Source organism: Numida meleagris, chromosome Z (assembly GCF_002078875.1).
Source record: "Numida meleagris isolate 19003 breed g44 Domestic line chromosome Z, NumMel1.0, whole genome shotgun sequence".
Classification (NCBI taxonomy): domain Eukaryota; kingdom Metazoa; phylum Chordata; class Aves; order Galliformes; family Numididae; genus Numida; species Numida meleagris.
In genome coordinates this window covers 35,522,941-35,538,163 of record NC_034438.1, presented here as the reverse complement: position 1 = coordinate 35,538,163, position 15,223 = coordinate 35,522,941, and the positions used below count along the sequence as shown (strand labels likewise).

Genomic DNA, 15,223 nt, shown 5'->3' with positions numbered 1-15,223 from the left:
CCTCAAGCTTGGCATGCTTGAAAGGGCAGATTTCTGTACATGAGAATAGTTTGAGAGAAGACAGAAAAGGGACCAGAGAATTTCTGCAAGAGCGCAGATTTTGGTGATTTATTCTGTCACTTACATCTGAGCAGAAATGAAAGAGAATAGGGAAGGGGAGTGGCAATGCTTATGAAATCATCTTTCTATTAAATAGTGCTACACAATAATTAGTAGTAACATTCAGGGAGGCTCTGATGTTTTTCTTTGCTTGGTGTGTTACATGCCAGCATTGCTGTTCGCTTACTTGTAGTATTTTCAGTGACATCAGAAGATATGAAATGTCTACAGAGGAAATCAAAACTGTTCTTATGAGCAAATCCATTTGACTGGAACAGAGAAAAGCTAAGAGTGCATTTAAACTGGCTGCTTCTTTTGAAGCCCAAGTTAACAGATTTTTTTGTTATTATATATGCAGTTCTTTTTATGCCCTTATGAGTTTGAAACAAATGTGAGTCTCTTTTCTTTAAAAGAGATTTCTAAAACTTCTTCCTACCTTTAGCATCACCCTTCCAAGTCTTTTCATGAAGACGTAGCAATTTCTGTATTGAGTAACTGAATAATATCAATCCTTATCCAAGTCCATAATAAAATAAATAGTTTTTAAGGTGTCCTTGGGAAAAAAAGGCCTGAAAATAGTCAAAGAAAATCATTATTTGTAGATGTACATTGATAGACATCGACACTAAATGTACTTACATTATACTTAATGACATTATTTGTCCACAGTGATTGCTTAATATTAGATGATCATGATTTGTCCTCGAATGCATCTTTTTTTTCCCTCTATCCACACTTAAAGTCTCCAGTAACTCCCACTATGTGAAGACAACAAGCACTTGTATTAGAATCTAGTTCGGGGCTTTGAAAACAGGCATGCTGAGGCAGCCCTCCAGCACCTTGATCAGAGAACTGCACCTCTGTGGCTGCATTTCTCATTTGTTCTGTGATGAGGAAGAAACACAGTTCACCAGGAGAAATGTGTCAGCTCACCAGAGCCCTACACATGAGCTATCAGATTCCCTCACCAGGCAACCAAGTTATAAATCTGTCAGCAGGTATGACACCAGTTTAAATGAAAACACTTTCTTGGAAATGACTTCTTAATGGACATCGCTATTTGACAGTGAAGTCACCCACTGTGCATGAAAACCAGACAGTGCCTCTGATGCTAATTTTTTCGTATTACATGTATATATTGGAGCCAAATAACTAATCTGTCAGATTTAATTGCAGTATCACAAAACAGAAATACAAGAAGTGCAGTGTGTCATCTTGAGACAAAGCTTAAAGGTCATGCATACTACATGCCTGTTACTCTTGCTACTTGTTACTCAGTTGTTACTTGTTCTTGTTACTCAGCTTTAAAACCTGCACTATGCACAGAAGCGTATGCTACAGAAGTCATTTGCTTCTAAGTCTTTGTAAATTTTCAAATAGAAAATGGATGCTTACAAATTATGGCAGTATTATTTCTTGTACTGCCAATGTATTACATAGTTATAAAAATTAATTGAAGGGTTTTTGCTTTGAATGACCACCATGTCTGCTGAGTCACATTTCCACATCCTGTTTGCGACCACACACACACACACACACGCACTCCACTTTATTTTCTTTGGATTTCCACATCCAAATTGCTGTGAAGACTGCTAGCCTTGGCAGCAAATTGCAGAGGCCTGTAGAAAGACTTTTAAAGAGTGTACTGTAATCAGAGGGCTTAAATTTTGAATGCGTCAAAAAAACAAATTACTTTTTTATGTCTCTGCTTCGGAGAGAACTGAGTTCATCTCACTTTATGATCTTCTCCGTTCCATGACTGCATACGAGGCAAAATCTGCCCACATCATTTGTATCATGACTTTTGTGACATCACCTGTGAGGGGCATAGAATTCAACATACGGGTTGGCTTTTTTCCTTCACTGCGCGACCCGATGTACCCAGAAAAAGGAGAAAGAAGTACTGGCAGCGCCTGAAATCTGTTTTGTAAGTGGAGGTTGCCCTCTACAGGTTGCTTTAAAAAAAATTCCATCTTTGGCTGAATTAGGTAGAGAGTAGTGGAAATTAACAGATGGATTTTTTCTCTAATACAGAAATGGAACAAAATAAACATATCTTGTTCTCATTGCGCATTTTTTCAAATTCCTTTATTTTGAACTGCCTCTGAATGTCTGCAGTTTCTGAGAACTAGCAGGTGTTATACAGAATTTTGAAAGTTCCTCAGAATGCAAAATTGGAGGTTTTATCTGCCAGAAATAAAAATGCACATGAACTGAAATAAAATATTACAACTGATTAATTATATTTTAAATTTGAAGTTTCACCAGGGAAAGAATAATGAAAAAGCACTAAAGAGTTTGTCTCCGCATTAAAATGTTAATTTATTAGTAGTCGGGGCACTAGTCACACCCCTAAACAAGCCTTCTCCTCTGTCCTTCCTGACAACTCTGGCTGTTCTAGAATTAGCCCATCCAAGTTTTTGCTGTTCTTGGAACTGTTCTTACCCACTTGCACCACTGAGTTTTGTTTACAGGCAGCTCACCACTCCTGGGGTCATTCAAAGAGTCTGCTGGTATAGCTAACACTTTGGTACATGCACAGCCCCTTCCGTAAGGCTATTCCAACTGGCTTTACTAGGGCTACTCAACTCTGAAAAAGTAATTCTGTGTTTGTTAGCATGGAGCCATATTAAAAGTATATCTGAATAAAATGTGTATTTCTGCTGTGATTTTATGAGATGTTTGTAGTAAGGTGTTTCGGGTGTTTTGTAGTAAGGAGGTTTAGGCACATCTTCCATTAAAATTACTGTACTGAAAAAACTGTATTTACATCCCTTTATGAAATCTTAGAAATCATAACAACAGTATTAAGTCGCAAGTTACAGCACATGATGCAACCTGAGGCCCATTGTGCTTTCTTAACTACTCAATAATACGTGTATTGTTGTTGGTTTTTTTTTTTTAGTTAATAACATCAAAACATTCCGTTTTATTGTCTTACAGCTGAAGAACTGCAGCTCTGTCCTGGTTACTCCCACTTCTGCCAGTGCCTTGTTCTGGTGAAATGCCTTAAGCATTCTGGAAAGTGGAGAACATTTTAGAAAACAAACAATCAATCATAATAGGGTTTAATTTTTAGATTTATCTTAATTTTCGTAGAGCTGTTCAGAATACTAATGACCGTGTTCAAACAAGCAAATCTCATATGCTAACAATAGTGCTCTTTGCCCCATCACATTGGCCAAGATTAGGAAGAGGGGAGAAGTGCTACCAAGGGACAGCACTGAAATGTAGTTGGCAGCTCACCTTTTGCCACTAGATTTGCTTGACCTTCCATCCCCTTGAATTCCAGCCCACTGCCAGTGCCATTGCACCACGGCGCTGCTTCCCCTTTGCATCCTCAGCCTTTCAGTATGCTGCCAGTGCCTTGCAGGGACTGAAATAAGCTTTTCTCTTCCTGGCTGAAGTGGACAAGGAAGGAGAATCTTTGCATCCACTCCATCACTTCTGCAGAGCCAGGTGCCATCTGCTTTCCATTAGTGCCTCTCTGCTCTGAATCTAATAAGCAAATCTGCAGAGAGCCCAGGCAGGCATGCAGATATTTCCAACAAGATAAGGCAGTCATAAAATTGTTCCATGTGAATTATTAACCTTCTTTTGATGATCACATAACAACAGCTACAGGCTAACTGTACTCTGTGCTGGGTACAGAAAATGTGATTATTTCCTTAAAGTGGACTGAATTTTTTCTAGCCAAAAATTATAATTTCCTAGCCCTTCTGCAATGTTGACTGTACAAGTTAATGTTCTTACTAGAGTTATTTTCTCATTTTTCCAAAGCTGCCACTCACAATTCACAGAAGGATAACTTACCTCTCTTTCCACCTTTAATTTGTAGCCAATTTTCTTGCACAGTGACATATAGGACAGAGTTGTAAATTTGCAGTCGTTAATGAGATCTGCAGATCTGGGTGACCTGTTCACAGTTTTCTAACTCATGGCTTCTTTGCTGATGGGGAACTCCTTGCTGAACTATGAACTGTTGTCCAAATAATTCAGCAGTGACTTAGAGAAGGAGGGAAATTTTACCTGGAGACAGTCCCTTCCCATTAGCTCTCTCCCGAAACTGGATCAGAGATTCCCTTGCAGAGTTTCCAGAGGGAAACAGAAGAGCAGGCAGGGTTTTATTCTGCCACCAGAGAGCCCTGGGAGCACTTTGCCTGCCAGGTGTCTTGTCAGACCTACTGTTACTGGAGAATAGAAATGTCCACTTGATTCAGAAGCAGACTTGGGCCAAGACTCAGGAAGAGACAATCTGTTATTGAGATATTTTTCAGAGCCTAGCAAGCCATGTATATATGACAACTTATACCTTTAGTGTTGCTGTTTCTAGGCTTGACAGTAAAAAGAGGGAGGACTATGTGCAAGGGAATTCACAGAGTGAGGGCAAGAGGACAAAGATATATTTACAGTTTCCTTTCCCTTCAGAAATAGAGGTGCATGCCAAAGTTATTGGATATTCATATTCTATTTAACAGAGAGAAACAGAAACTGAAGAGTGAGCAGATAGATGTATTTTGCAGGATCCTGCTAATGACCCTTGCCACAGTTGCAATTCTCCTTTATAGGACACAGTCTCCCTGGCACTGCTGAAAATTAGGTGGCAGGGTTACTGGGCTTGGTGGAGGTTTCAGTAAAATATCCTGGGATTTCAAGGAGGGCTCATCTAGGAAAATTGCTAGGCATGTATTTTTCTTCTCAACCGAAACCCCAAGGAATTAACCACAGATGTTTGGCTTATTCCAATTTTCATACTTACTTTCGTATATACTGATGTAACAACTTGTATATACTTGTAATAACTGTGAAATTTAAGCAGATATTAGTCTATTTGTACATAATTCCCAGAACAAATGTGTAATTCCTCTAGAGTAGATAACAAGTCTCTTCTCCTCCATCTTTTCTTTCCTGGAATATGGAGGATGGGAAGATCACATGCAAGAGCTGCTTTCTTGTGAACAATCAATATCATCTGATGTCACTTCACAGTGGCTCAGCAGTGCAGAGGAGGCAATGCAAGGAGATGCCAGCAGAGACGAGAGATGCCAGGACAAGTGATATGAAGCACAGATGTTGCAGCAGAGGTGCTGTCTGACAAGACTAGAGCTCAGCAACTGTGCCTGACCTTTCCAGTGCGCTGATCCTCATGCTTTTTGTTCTGCAGTCATGTTCCTTGTTTCCCCAGCTGAAGAATATGAGTACTGTGTACTGACGCTATCTTCTGTTACTACAAGTTCTTCACCTTCTTATTTAACTTATGTCTTCTTTCCAAGCGAGAATATCCAGGTTTCGGTTGGATCTATTTTAAGGTGAATTAATTAACCAGCATAATAATGCATTCCTGTTTTTAACTATTTTAATTTATTCTAACATCATTATGAAGTGTATTTAACAATGCCAACAATAATCACCTCTTCCTCCCCCACAATCCTTCTTATTTTCTTTACAGGGAAATTTACCTCCTGATTATCGAATAAGCCTGATTGATATTGGTTTGGTGATAGAGTACCTGATGGGAGGAGCATATCGCTGCAATTATACCCGAAAGCGGTTCAGAACACTGTACCACAATTTGTTTGGGCCCAAGAGGGTAAGGAGCAAGTTTTTTGTCATCTGTATGACTGTACCTACTGGCAGTAGTTGCAATAGTTTCTTGGATGGTTCCCCGATTAGGGTTAGGGTTAGGGTTAGGGTTAGTGTTAGGGTTAGGGTTTGGAAATCCAAATACATGCACTATTCTATCTACAGATCAATTTCCATTACTTTCTTATTTCACTGCAATGCAGCGCAGTCAGTCAGATTTTTTAACAAGTTTAATAAAAAAACATATTGGGTTGGGGTGTTCTGCTGCCCTGATGAGACCAGGGCATAAGGCAGATTCCTCTGGCTTTGTCCAGACGCTGCATCCACAGCACTTGAAAGACTCAGAGTCTTTTGGTTCAATACCACAGGACACCCAACTTGAGAAAACTTATGTTTTGATAGATGCATGTTCCATCTCAGGACTCATGCTCTTGACTATTGCCTGAAGCTATGAGGGCAAAGAAACACCTGCCTCAAAACAGGCTTTACTGGCTGCATGCGGCACTAGCCAAGCCTGTGGCTTGTTCATGGCAAAAACACCATTCTGTATTTTTGGAGTTTTCTTGTTTGACAGATTTCAGTACTGTGAATCCAAAGTAAATTTATTATCTTTTTAAAACATGAAAGGTATTTCTTGTCATCCATAATGCCACTGACACAATTAAGCTTGAAGCAAAGTGTGATTAACTGTTGCCAGTAAGATTTGCAGCTCTTAGCCTGTTTTTGCCTCCCATTTTCATTTCATGCTTCAGTTCAGATTTTAGCAACACGGACTACTAAATACCATCCTAAGACACTATAAAGAGCAACAGCTCTGTGGAACGCTTGCAGCCAAACACATGAGAAGAGAGTTGTTTGTTTTTGCCTTACATTTTCATACTTCACTTTTGAGAGGAAGGGTAGTAATTGTAGCTGCTGGGAGAGACTTCCATATTCCATCAAGATAATCATTTCAGTAGAGACTTCATAGACTCTGGCACAACACATAGGGCAGCTTCATAACAGTCAGTAAAGGTGTGCAAGGGAAATGGCCAAAATATTGATTAACTCCAGAGAAATTCACTCATGACAGTGACTCTTAGCAGTAATTCTTGTCTCTTGTCTCAATAGAGCAGCCCCCAAACAGATGGAATTGATGCTAAAATCCAAATATGTGTTTTCTGTTGTTCATTTTGATGAAATATAGAGTCAAACTCAAGGTGAAGTTAAACACACATATGTAATTATTTAATTTATTTATATATGTGGAGTATATTAAATAATATTTAATTATATTGAGAGTATTTCATTATATATTATATATATTGTGTATTACATACTCTATGTTATATCTTATACACTATCTGTTACGCACCCAAGTATGTATGTGTACACATACAGTTGTAATTTTTCTTCACTCTTCTGGGAGAAATAACATTTTTTTAATTTTTTTGTACAGCCAAAAGCCCTGAAACTGTTGGGAATGGAGGTAGGTGACCTGTGGTAAATCTTAATTTATTTTCCTTCTTTGAGAAATCTAAGCTAAATGAAGATAATTTTTAGGTTCACTGTAATGAAGGCACCAACCTGTTTTCAAATTGTGAAGATTTGTGCCACACTGGTTGTGTTTTTCATCCAGATAACTTGATTATGCAAGCCTCAGATTTAGAAATATTTCTTAAAAGAACTCTAGCAGGTAGGCAAAAGAAAAGAAGGCTCTGCCCCCTCTGTGAATCAAGTTTCTTCTGGTAAAGATTAAACAAATTGTTACAGTCTGTCAGCCTATGCCACATTTCGGTCAGATCACTACATAACTTAAAAAGGATTTCAGAGCTGTTGAATGAGACAGAAATCTTTACATGGGCCAGATTTTCATTAGTTTTGTTGACAGTCCTGGCTACTTGACAGTTCAAAGATTGTGGTGTTTTCATGTTTGTTTATTTTGTACAACTTTCAGTTTGCTATCTGCTGATGTGGCACAGAATAGGTCAGCTTGTCTGATAAAAACTCCCTAAAATCATAGTGTCATAGAGCGGCTTAGGTTGGAAGGGACCTTAAAGATCACCCAGTTCCAAACCCCTGGCATGGGCAAGGTTGCAACCCACTGAGGCTGCCCAGGGCCCCATCCAACTTGGCCTTGGGCGCCTCCAGGGATGGGGCATCCACAGCTTCTCTGTGCAGCCTGTGCCATTGCCTCACCACCCTCTGAGTAAAGAATTTATTCCTAACTGCTAACCTAATAATTTCCCCCTCTTTTTGTTTAAAATCATTCCCCCTTGTCCTCTTGCTTTTGGACAGTGTAAAAAATCTCTCCCTTCCTGCTTAAAACCTCCCTTCAAGTACTGGAAGGCTACGATGAGGTCTTCCCAGAGCCTTCTCTTCTCCCATCTAAACAAGCCAAATTCCCTCAACCTTTTTTTCATAAGAGAGGTGCTCCAGACCTTTGATTATCTTTGTGTCCCTCCTCTGGACCTCCTCCAACACCTCCACATCCTTCCTGTTTTGGGGGCCACAGGCTTGAATGCAGTGCTCCAGATGGGGCCTTACAAGGGCAGAACAGAGTGGGACAATGACCCCCCTCACCCTGCTGGCCACCCCTCTTTTGACGCAACCCAGGATGCAGTTGGCCTGCCAGGGTGCAAATGGACACTGCTGTCTTACATCATGCTTCTTATCCACCAGGACCCCCAAGTCCTTCTTCACACAGCTCCTCTCAAGGAGTTCTTCTCCCAGACTCTGGACATACATATCTGGGATTGCCCCAAACCAACTGCAACATCCTACACTTGGCCTTTTTGAACCTCATTAGGTTCGTATGAGCCCACTTCTCAAGCCTGTCAAGGTTCCTGTGCATGGCTTCCCTTTCTTCTGGTGTATCAACTGCACCACTCTGTTTGGTGTCATCAGCAAATTTGCTGAGGGTACACTCAATCTGTCTGTCAAAGTCACTGTTAAAGATGTTGAAGACGTCTTTCCCAAGACAGACCCCTGGGGGGCACCACTTGTGACCAGCCTCCACCTGGGCATAAAGCCACAACTCTCTGTCTACAACCACCCAACAAATTCTTTATCCACTGAATGGTCCGATTTGACTAAAATGCGATAGAAATAAAAGCATGAAGTCTAGTTATAAAAACAACGTAGAACTGGAGAAAGAAGGGGTAAACATAATAGAAATACAAAAAGAGAGTGTAGAAAGGTGATTCTGACTCCACTGAGAAGATAAAGTGAGAAAATACTAGGATAAGCAGGAAGTTTTAAGATGAGAACAGCCCTTGGATATGTACTGTCCAGGAGGAACAAGGTGGATGCATTATAACGTAACTGAAGTGAACGCTTAACTTTGTTTTAATAGTGGCTATTTCAAAATGTCTGTGGGCATTGTTCAATGGTGCTTTATGTTCTCAGGAAGAAAGAGCAGTTCAGAGTCCAAAGTTCTTTCTCCCTGTGTTTAGGTATAGGATTATTGGCTTCTTAATTATTGTGCATGAACCCATACTATAGTCATTGTTTTATTGTGTTAAATATTTTATCCAAAAAAAGCTGAAGGGATTGCACTGCAGGTAATGTATTTGACATCTCTTATATTGACTCCAAAATATTGTGTGCATAGATTGAATTCCTTCCCTGAGGAAAAAAACTTTCTCTGCAATTCTCACAGGACGATGTCCCTTTACGACGAGGGAGGAAAACAACTAAGAAAAGAGAAGAAGAAGTTGATATTGATTTGGATGACCCTGAGATAAATCATTTTCCCTTTCCATTCCATGAGCTGATGGTGTGGGCTGTGCTTATGAAGCGCCAGAAGATGGCCCTCTTCTTTTGGCAGCATGGAGAGGAGGCTATGGCTAAAGCACTGGTGGCCTGCAAACTCTGCAAAGCCATGGCCCATGAAGCATCAGAAAATGACATGGTGGATGACATATCCCAAGAGCTGAACCATAATTCCAGGTAGGTTTTCTTCCATGGACACTTTCCTAGGTGAAGTAAAAAATAAAATAAATAAAATTAAAATGAGTGGCTGCTGATGGTGCCTTTCACTTCTGAATTACAGGGAAAGTGCAGTCTCTTTGGAGAAAGTCTAATTGATTTTCAAACTATCTGTCTGCAAAAGATGCAGTGTTGCTAGCAGTATAACTTCTTAAGTGAGAAGGTGTCCAGAAGTCAATGAAATATCTGTATTGCATGTGTTCTCTCTGAGCCCTCACTAGGCACTCTGTTCATCCCAAACAGAACTGTTCAAATCATTTTGAACACCATATGCAGAGAGTGGTGGTGATTAACCAACAGCTCATACTTAGGTGATCAAGCCAAAATACTAAATTTCAAAGCAATCCTTTCTGATATTAAAACTGAGACATTGAAAATGGTGAGAATTCAGAAAAGGGTGTTGGTTACTACTCTTTCCAAGAGGCTTGACCAGAACATCATGACATCATGACATCATGAGCAATCAGCAGAGAAGCAGTCCTCCAGGCTGCAGATAACCAATGGATTTCAACCAAAAGATGTCAGAGAGGTGGGCAGGCAGGTAGAAGCAGACAGCTGGTAGGTGTGGGTGCTCAGCACAGCTAAGCTGGGCCACTTATATATATCCCTACCATTAATGTGTGTGCAGTCAACATCATGATTTGTGTGATGGTGATGCACCCCTTGCAGAGGCTGTCATTTACTGAGGGGTGTTTTCTGCAGCAGATAGCATGAGCTAACAGGAATGATTGGATGTCCCTCTTTTGCAGGGACTTTGGCCAATTGGCAGTGGAGCTGTTGGACCAGTCATACAAACAGGACGAGCAACTGGCAATGAAACTGCTGACCTACGAGCTGAAGAACTGGAGCAATGCCACATGCCTGCAGCTCGCAGTGGCAGCCAAGCACAGGGACTTCATTGCTCACACTTGCAGCCAAATGCTGCTCACAGACATGTGGATGGGCCGTCTCCGGATGCGCAAAAATTCTGGCCTAAAGGTCAGCACTGTTTTAGAATTGAATTGACAGCCAGAGGAGTTCTAATAGATGATGATGGGGCTTGCAGAACATCAGTAATAACCGTCTCAATGAACATTATTTTGGGGTGTTTATTCATAGTGACATTAACCAGAATATATTCTTCCTGTGTTCATCATTTCAGCAGACAATTTGTCACTAACCCAAGCTCAAAGTTCATTGTTTTTGTTTTTACTATATTTCTCAATGCCCCTTCCCAACTCAGAGTTACCAGAAAGAGAACAGAGCCAGGTTATAGTACATTGCAGAGTTAGCCAAGCTTCTGAAATAGAAATAAAGAAGAAGGATGTGAAAGTGAATTAACTGCTGGTGAAAGGTGCTGATCCAGCAGCCCTCCCCAGCAGAGGCCAGAGCAAGCAGCACAAATATTCTTGCAGTCCCCAGCTGCTCTGCCTGATGACTGACCCAGAGGGACTACCCCAGAGGATCTAGAGGATAATCCAATTTCCAAAGCTGCTTAAGCTTTACCCGCAAAACTGCTAACAGAGCAAGGTGGGTTCTGTGAAGTGAATTTCTGTCCAGAAGAAGCCTGAACTGGCCTCTTTCACCTTCACCAGTATGCTGTGCTCACCCGTCAGCACAAAGCCAGGAATTGCCTCCTCCTCCCTCTGATAGAGAAAAGCTTTCAGGGAAGGGCTTCTCTCTCCCACGTGATTTGTGTGTGAGAACTGTTAATAGCTCAGTCGGTTTGTTTGGTAATGGCAAGTGCTGTTAAGTGCATGCATCATTATCATCCTGGGTCTAATCCAGTAACAGTGACGAATGGGCGTGACTAGTAGGATTCTCCCTGCCCACCCGCAGGAACTGTGCTTAAATGTCATTCTGCTTACAGACAGAAAACTTACTATTTTCCTGACAGGCCCTGTGCCCTCATCGGAGTCTGCTGCCCTGGTCCATGCTCAGCTTCGTAAATACTCCACCTGGGCAGGTGGGGTCCCAGCAGCACCTCATTTCCCGCTGCATGCTTTCATGCTTACAGCTCTCAGCTCTTAAGCCATAAAACAGACCTTCCTCTCACAGTGAATAACCAAGGGTAACAGATGCTTCCTTTCAGCTTCTCGTAACAGCAGGGCCTCAAAAGGATCCTTTACTCAGTTCACAGTTTGTGTTTTATTTCACTATAGCTCATTAGCAGAGCCTGTTTAAAGGTAAAGCAGGCTATATGAACAAGAGGCAGCACAGCAAGGAGATAAATTTGCAAGCATGCATCACAGACGATTTCCCACAAACAATTTTCTCACATTGAAACTGGCAAGAGGCAAGAGCCTTGTTTCCTGAGAGTCCCACTGGGAGGAGCAGCACCATCAGGAAGGGGAGAGGCTCTTTGAATCCTTCCTGGTCTCTAGAGCAAGCAAGCCCCCAAGGAGCTGGCTCTGCTGTGAGCCTCCTTGGCAAGGAGCTGGGTGCAGGAGCAGTATGGGTAGCCCAGCACTCAGCTTGTCCACGGCAGGGCATGGCCTGTGTGCTCATGGCTCCTAACTGCAGTCAGCAGGTTTTGTTGCTGACACGCAGGCTGCCTGCTAATGTGAGGAGCATATGCAATCACCACCCTTGACCTGCTGACAAGCTGATGTCTGGTTTCACTGTCAATTAGGGGGAGATATATGATAAAATTGCTTTTCCTGAGATAACAGCAAAAACAGAAGAAGTTGTTGTGCTTGTGAGTACAGACTGCTTCTTCTTGTTATGATATCTCTTCAGTTTTTCGACAGAGTTAATGCCAAATGTTGTTCATTGCATATATCTATACAAGAGAAGTATAGTGCCTTCTCCATTCCCTCTGCATAAGAGAGACAAGGCAGAAAAGAAGGAGCTGATTGAAGGAGCTTAGATTTGGCTAGTGCAGCCAAATCTAAGGGGACTGCAAAGCTGAGTACAACAGCATTTGCTATCACTGGCTGTGCCTCATCTCCTCAGATCCACACATTTCTGCCTTCACTACCTGCATACATTAAACATGGATGCATTCATCCTCTCTGTAGAAATGAAGAATTCTTGCATGTCATTTACAGTGACATTCTCCATTACATAAAATGCAGAAATCTGCAATTCTGAGGTTTGAACACATCCATGGTTCCATATGTCATTTACCCTACATAGTATTTTGCAGATGCATTCTGGTATGTAATACGCATCCGATGAAAAAGCAGATATTCAGGAGAGGCAGTTAGCCATAGCACTCCTATCAGTGTTAATAGAAGTTACACACTTTGTTTCACTACAGAGATCTGAAAACATTACCCCAAGTGACAAATACTCTATTGCCATAGAAACTCACATTCACTAGTGTATTCCTCTTCTCAGATGTCCCGCGGGAGCTGTTCCATTTGACACTAAGTAACCATTGTGATTGTAATCTGTTTACTGCGATGATTACCGTTATCATTATTATTATTGCTTTAGGTAATTCTAGGAATTCTACTTCCTCCTTCAATCCTCAGCTTGGAGTTCAAGAACAAAGACGATATGCCTTACATGTCTCAGGCCAATGAGATCCATCTTCAGGAGAAAGAGCCAGAGGAACCAGAAAAGCCAGCGAAAGAAAAAGAGGAAGAGGACATGGAACTCACAGTAAGAGCTGACAACAAATAGCCATACTTACTGCCCTCAGTTTGCTATTCTGTGGGTGTTGTAGGTCATGAAATGCATTTGGCAGATGATAGGTGGCCACTCCTAACTCTCCCATCTCTTTGGTGCAAATCAAACATCGTTGGGTCCTGGTGTTGTGGCAGCACTTTGCAATGTGATATCTTCATAATTTGATTTGGTGCTGCACTGTCTGAAATAAATTCAAGAGATTTCAGGACTCAGCCATGATAGATGGAGTGGGCCTCTGTAGTATTAAAGTTGCACACTATTTATTTTTCAGATGGAAATGCCCAGAATCTTGTGGAAACTAGAGATTTGTTTATTCTTTTTAGTTAACTTGAGACCAAGTGTGCAAATAGGCAAGAAAAGTCAGGAAGATATTTTTCAAAATCTTTATGAATTTGTAGTCAATGCCTCTCACACATTTAGATGTGCAGTTTTTAATCAACTGAAGATAATAGCAAGTAGCTAGACATGTCGATACTTGGTAAGAGCTTCTGTAGCTCAGAAGAACCTTGTTAGGAAGGGCTTGCCTGTATCAGGAGTATAACCTTAGATTAGTAATTTACAAGACAAAGAGAACCAGATAGGTAAAGCTCTGAAAATTATACATGTATCAAGAGTTATAATTATCAGGAGTGAAAATTATACAATTACCAGGAGTTATCAGACCTGCCTTAACTTAGTTCAGTCTGGTTTACCATAGTTTTGATTGTGCTGTCTTTTGTCAGGCTTTAATCTAGTCTTTTGAGGTCAGGATAAAGGAGTAGAAATAAAACGGATTTTCCTGGTTAATTAAAAAAAAAAAAAAGGCTATAAAGTGGATTTTCCTGGTTAATTAAAAAAAAAAAAAAAAAAAAGGCTATTTCCCACAGGCAAACAGCAGGAGCTGCCCCCAGGAGCCCGTCTGCAGGCAGGCAGAAGGACCTGCCTACAAGACCCAGTATGCAGGCAAGCTGAAGGAGCAGCCCACAAGACCCACCTACAGGACCCGTTTGCAGGCAAGAACCTGGCTGTTGGAAAGGACCAGAAGCCAGAATAGCCACAATGGGCTACTCTCCACTCATTAGCTATTATTGCAATTTACTACTCCTGGCTTCTGATCCACTCATGAAGTGCCTATTCAAATCAAATAAGCACTCCATGAACTGCCTTTTTTCTTGGCACTGGGGAGAGATTTGGGGAGGAATTCATTTCCATCTCTCCGCAGTTAACCCAGCTCCTGGTTTCTTGTCTTCAATGCTGTCTTCCCTTTTTACCATCTGACTCCTGCTACAAGGAAGTGATGCACCAAACTATATATTCTTTGCTGGATGGTTCTTAGATTTTCCCTCCCTTCTCCTTTCAGTGTGCTGACAGTCCTATTGCTCTTTCCTGTCCCTGACTCTGCCCTTCTACTCCCTCAAATTTGATGCATCATTCTAGTGAAGTTTCAGAGAGACGCACCTTTTTCTGTAAATGTAAGGAATACTCCCATGATGTTCACAATGTAAAGAAATTAGATCTTTGGAACACATCTGCTGATTTATGTTTTTTTTCTATATAATATGTAGTGTAGACTTCTTCACGTGGGTTTTGATGTAATACCGGCTGTGCCTTCCTGTGGTGAGGAGGGGTATATAAAACAATTAGAGACCTTTGCATTTGATTCTGTTGTTGGATACTTAGTTCTCTTCAGGGCTATGTCAGGAAGAGTTTTTCTACTGGCATGTTTTAAATATAGGAAAAAAATTTGGATTAAAACTTGAGTTGTCCTAACCTTAATCAAATTGCCTGGCCAGCTGACCTCCCATAATGAAAGGATGTCTCAAAGAAGTGCGTTTGGCAAGTTCCACTTTAGCCATGCTGATAATACTGGTAGTCCATTAAGATCATCCATAACACCCACTGCAAAGCATCTGTAAAATAATCTGTTTTAATAACTGATCTTTTGGTTTGATGAGTAACTTTAATTTTGACCACTTGT

General features: G+C 41.1%; 1 protein-coding gene across 2 annotated transcripts in view; it reads left to right on the top strand.

Moving 5' to 3' along the window:
• TRPM3 (transient receptor potential cation channel subfamily M member 3) overlaps positions 1–15,223 on the top strand; it is a 400,218-nt gene that overhangs the window by 339,855 nt on the left and 45,140 nt on the right. The window contains exons 13-18 of one of the 2 annotated variants that reach the window (XM_021381081.1): positions 5,549–5,689; positions 7,121–7,150; positions 9,323–9,612; positions 10,401–10,629; positions 13,072–13,239; positions 14,133–14,258. In XM_021381081.1, the coding sequence (XP_021236756.1) occupies positions 5,549–5,689; positions 7,121–7,150; positions 9,323–9,612; positions 10,401–10,629; positions 13,072–13,239; positions 14,133–14,258 (984 nt within the window). The remainder of the gene's footprint in view (positions 1–5,548; positions 5,690–7,120; positions 7,151–9,322; positions 9,613–10,400; positions 10,630–13,071; positions 13,240–14,132; positions 14,259–15,223) is intronic. The other variant, XM_021381082.1, reaches the window with a different exon arrangement.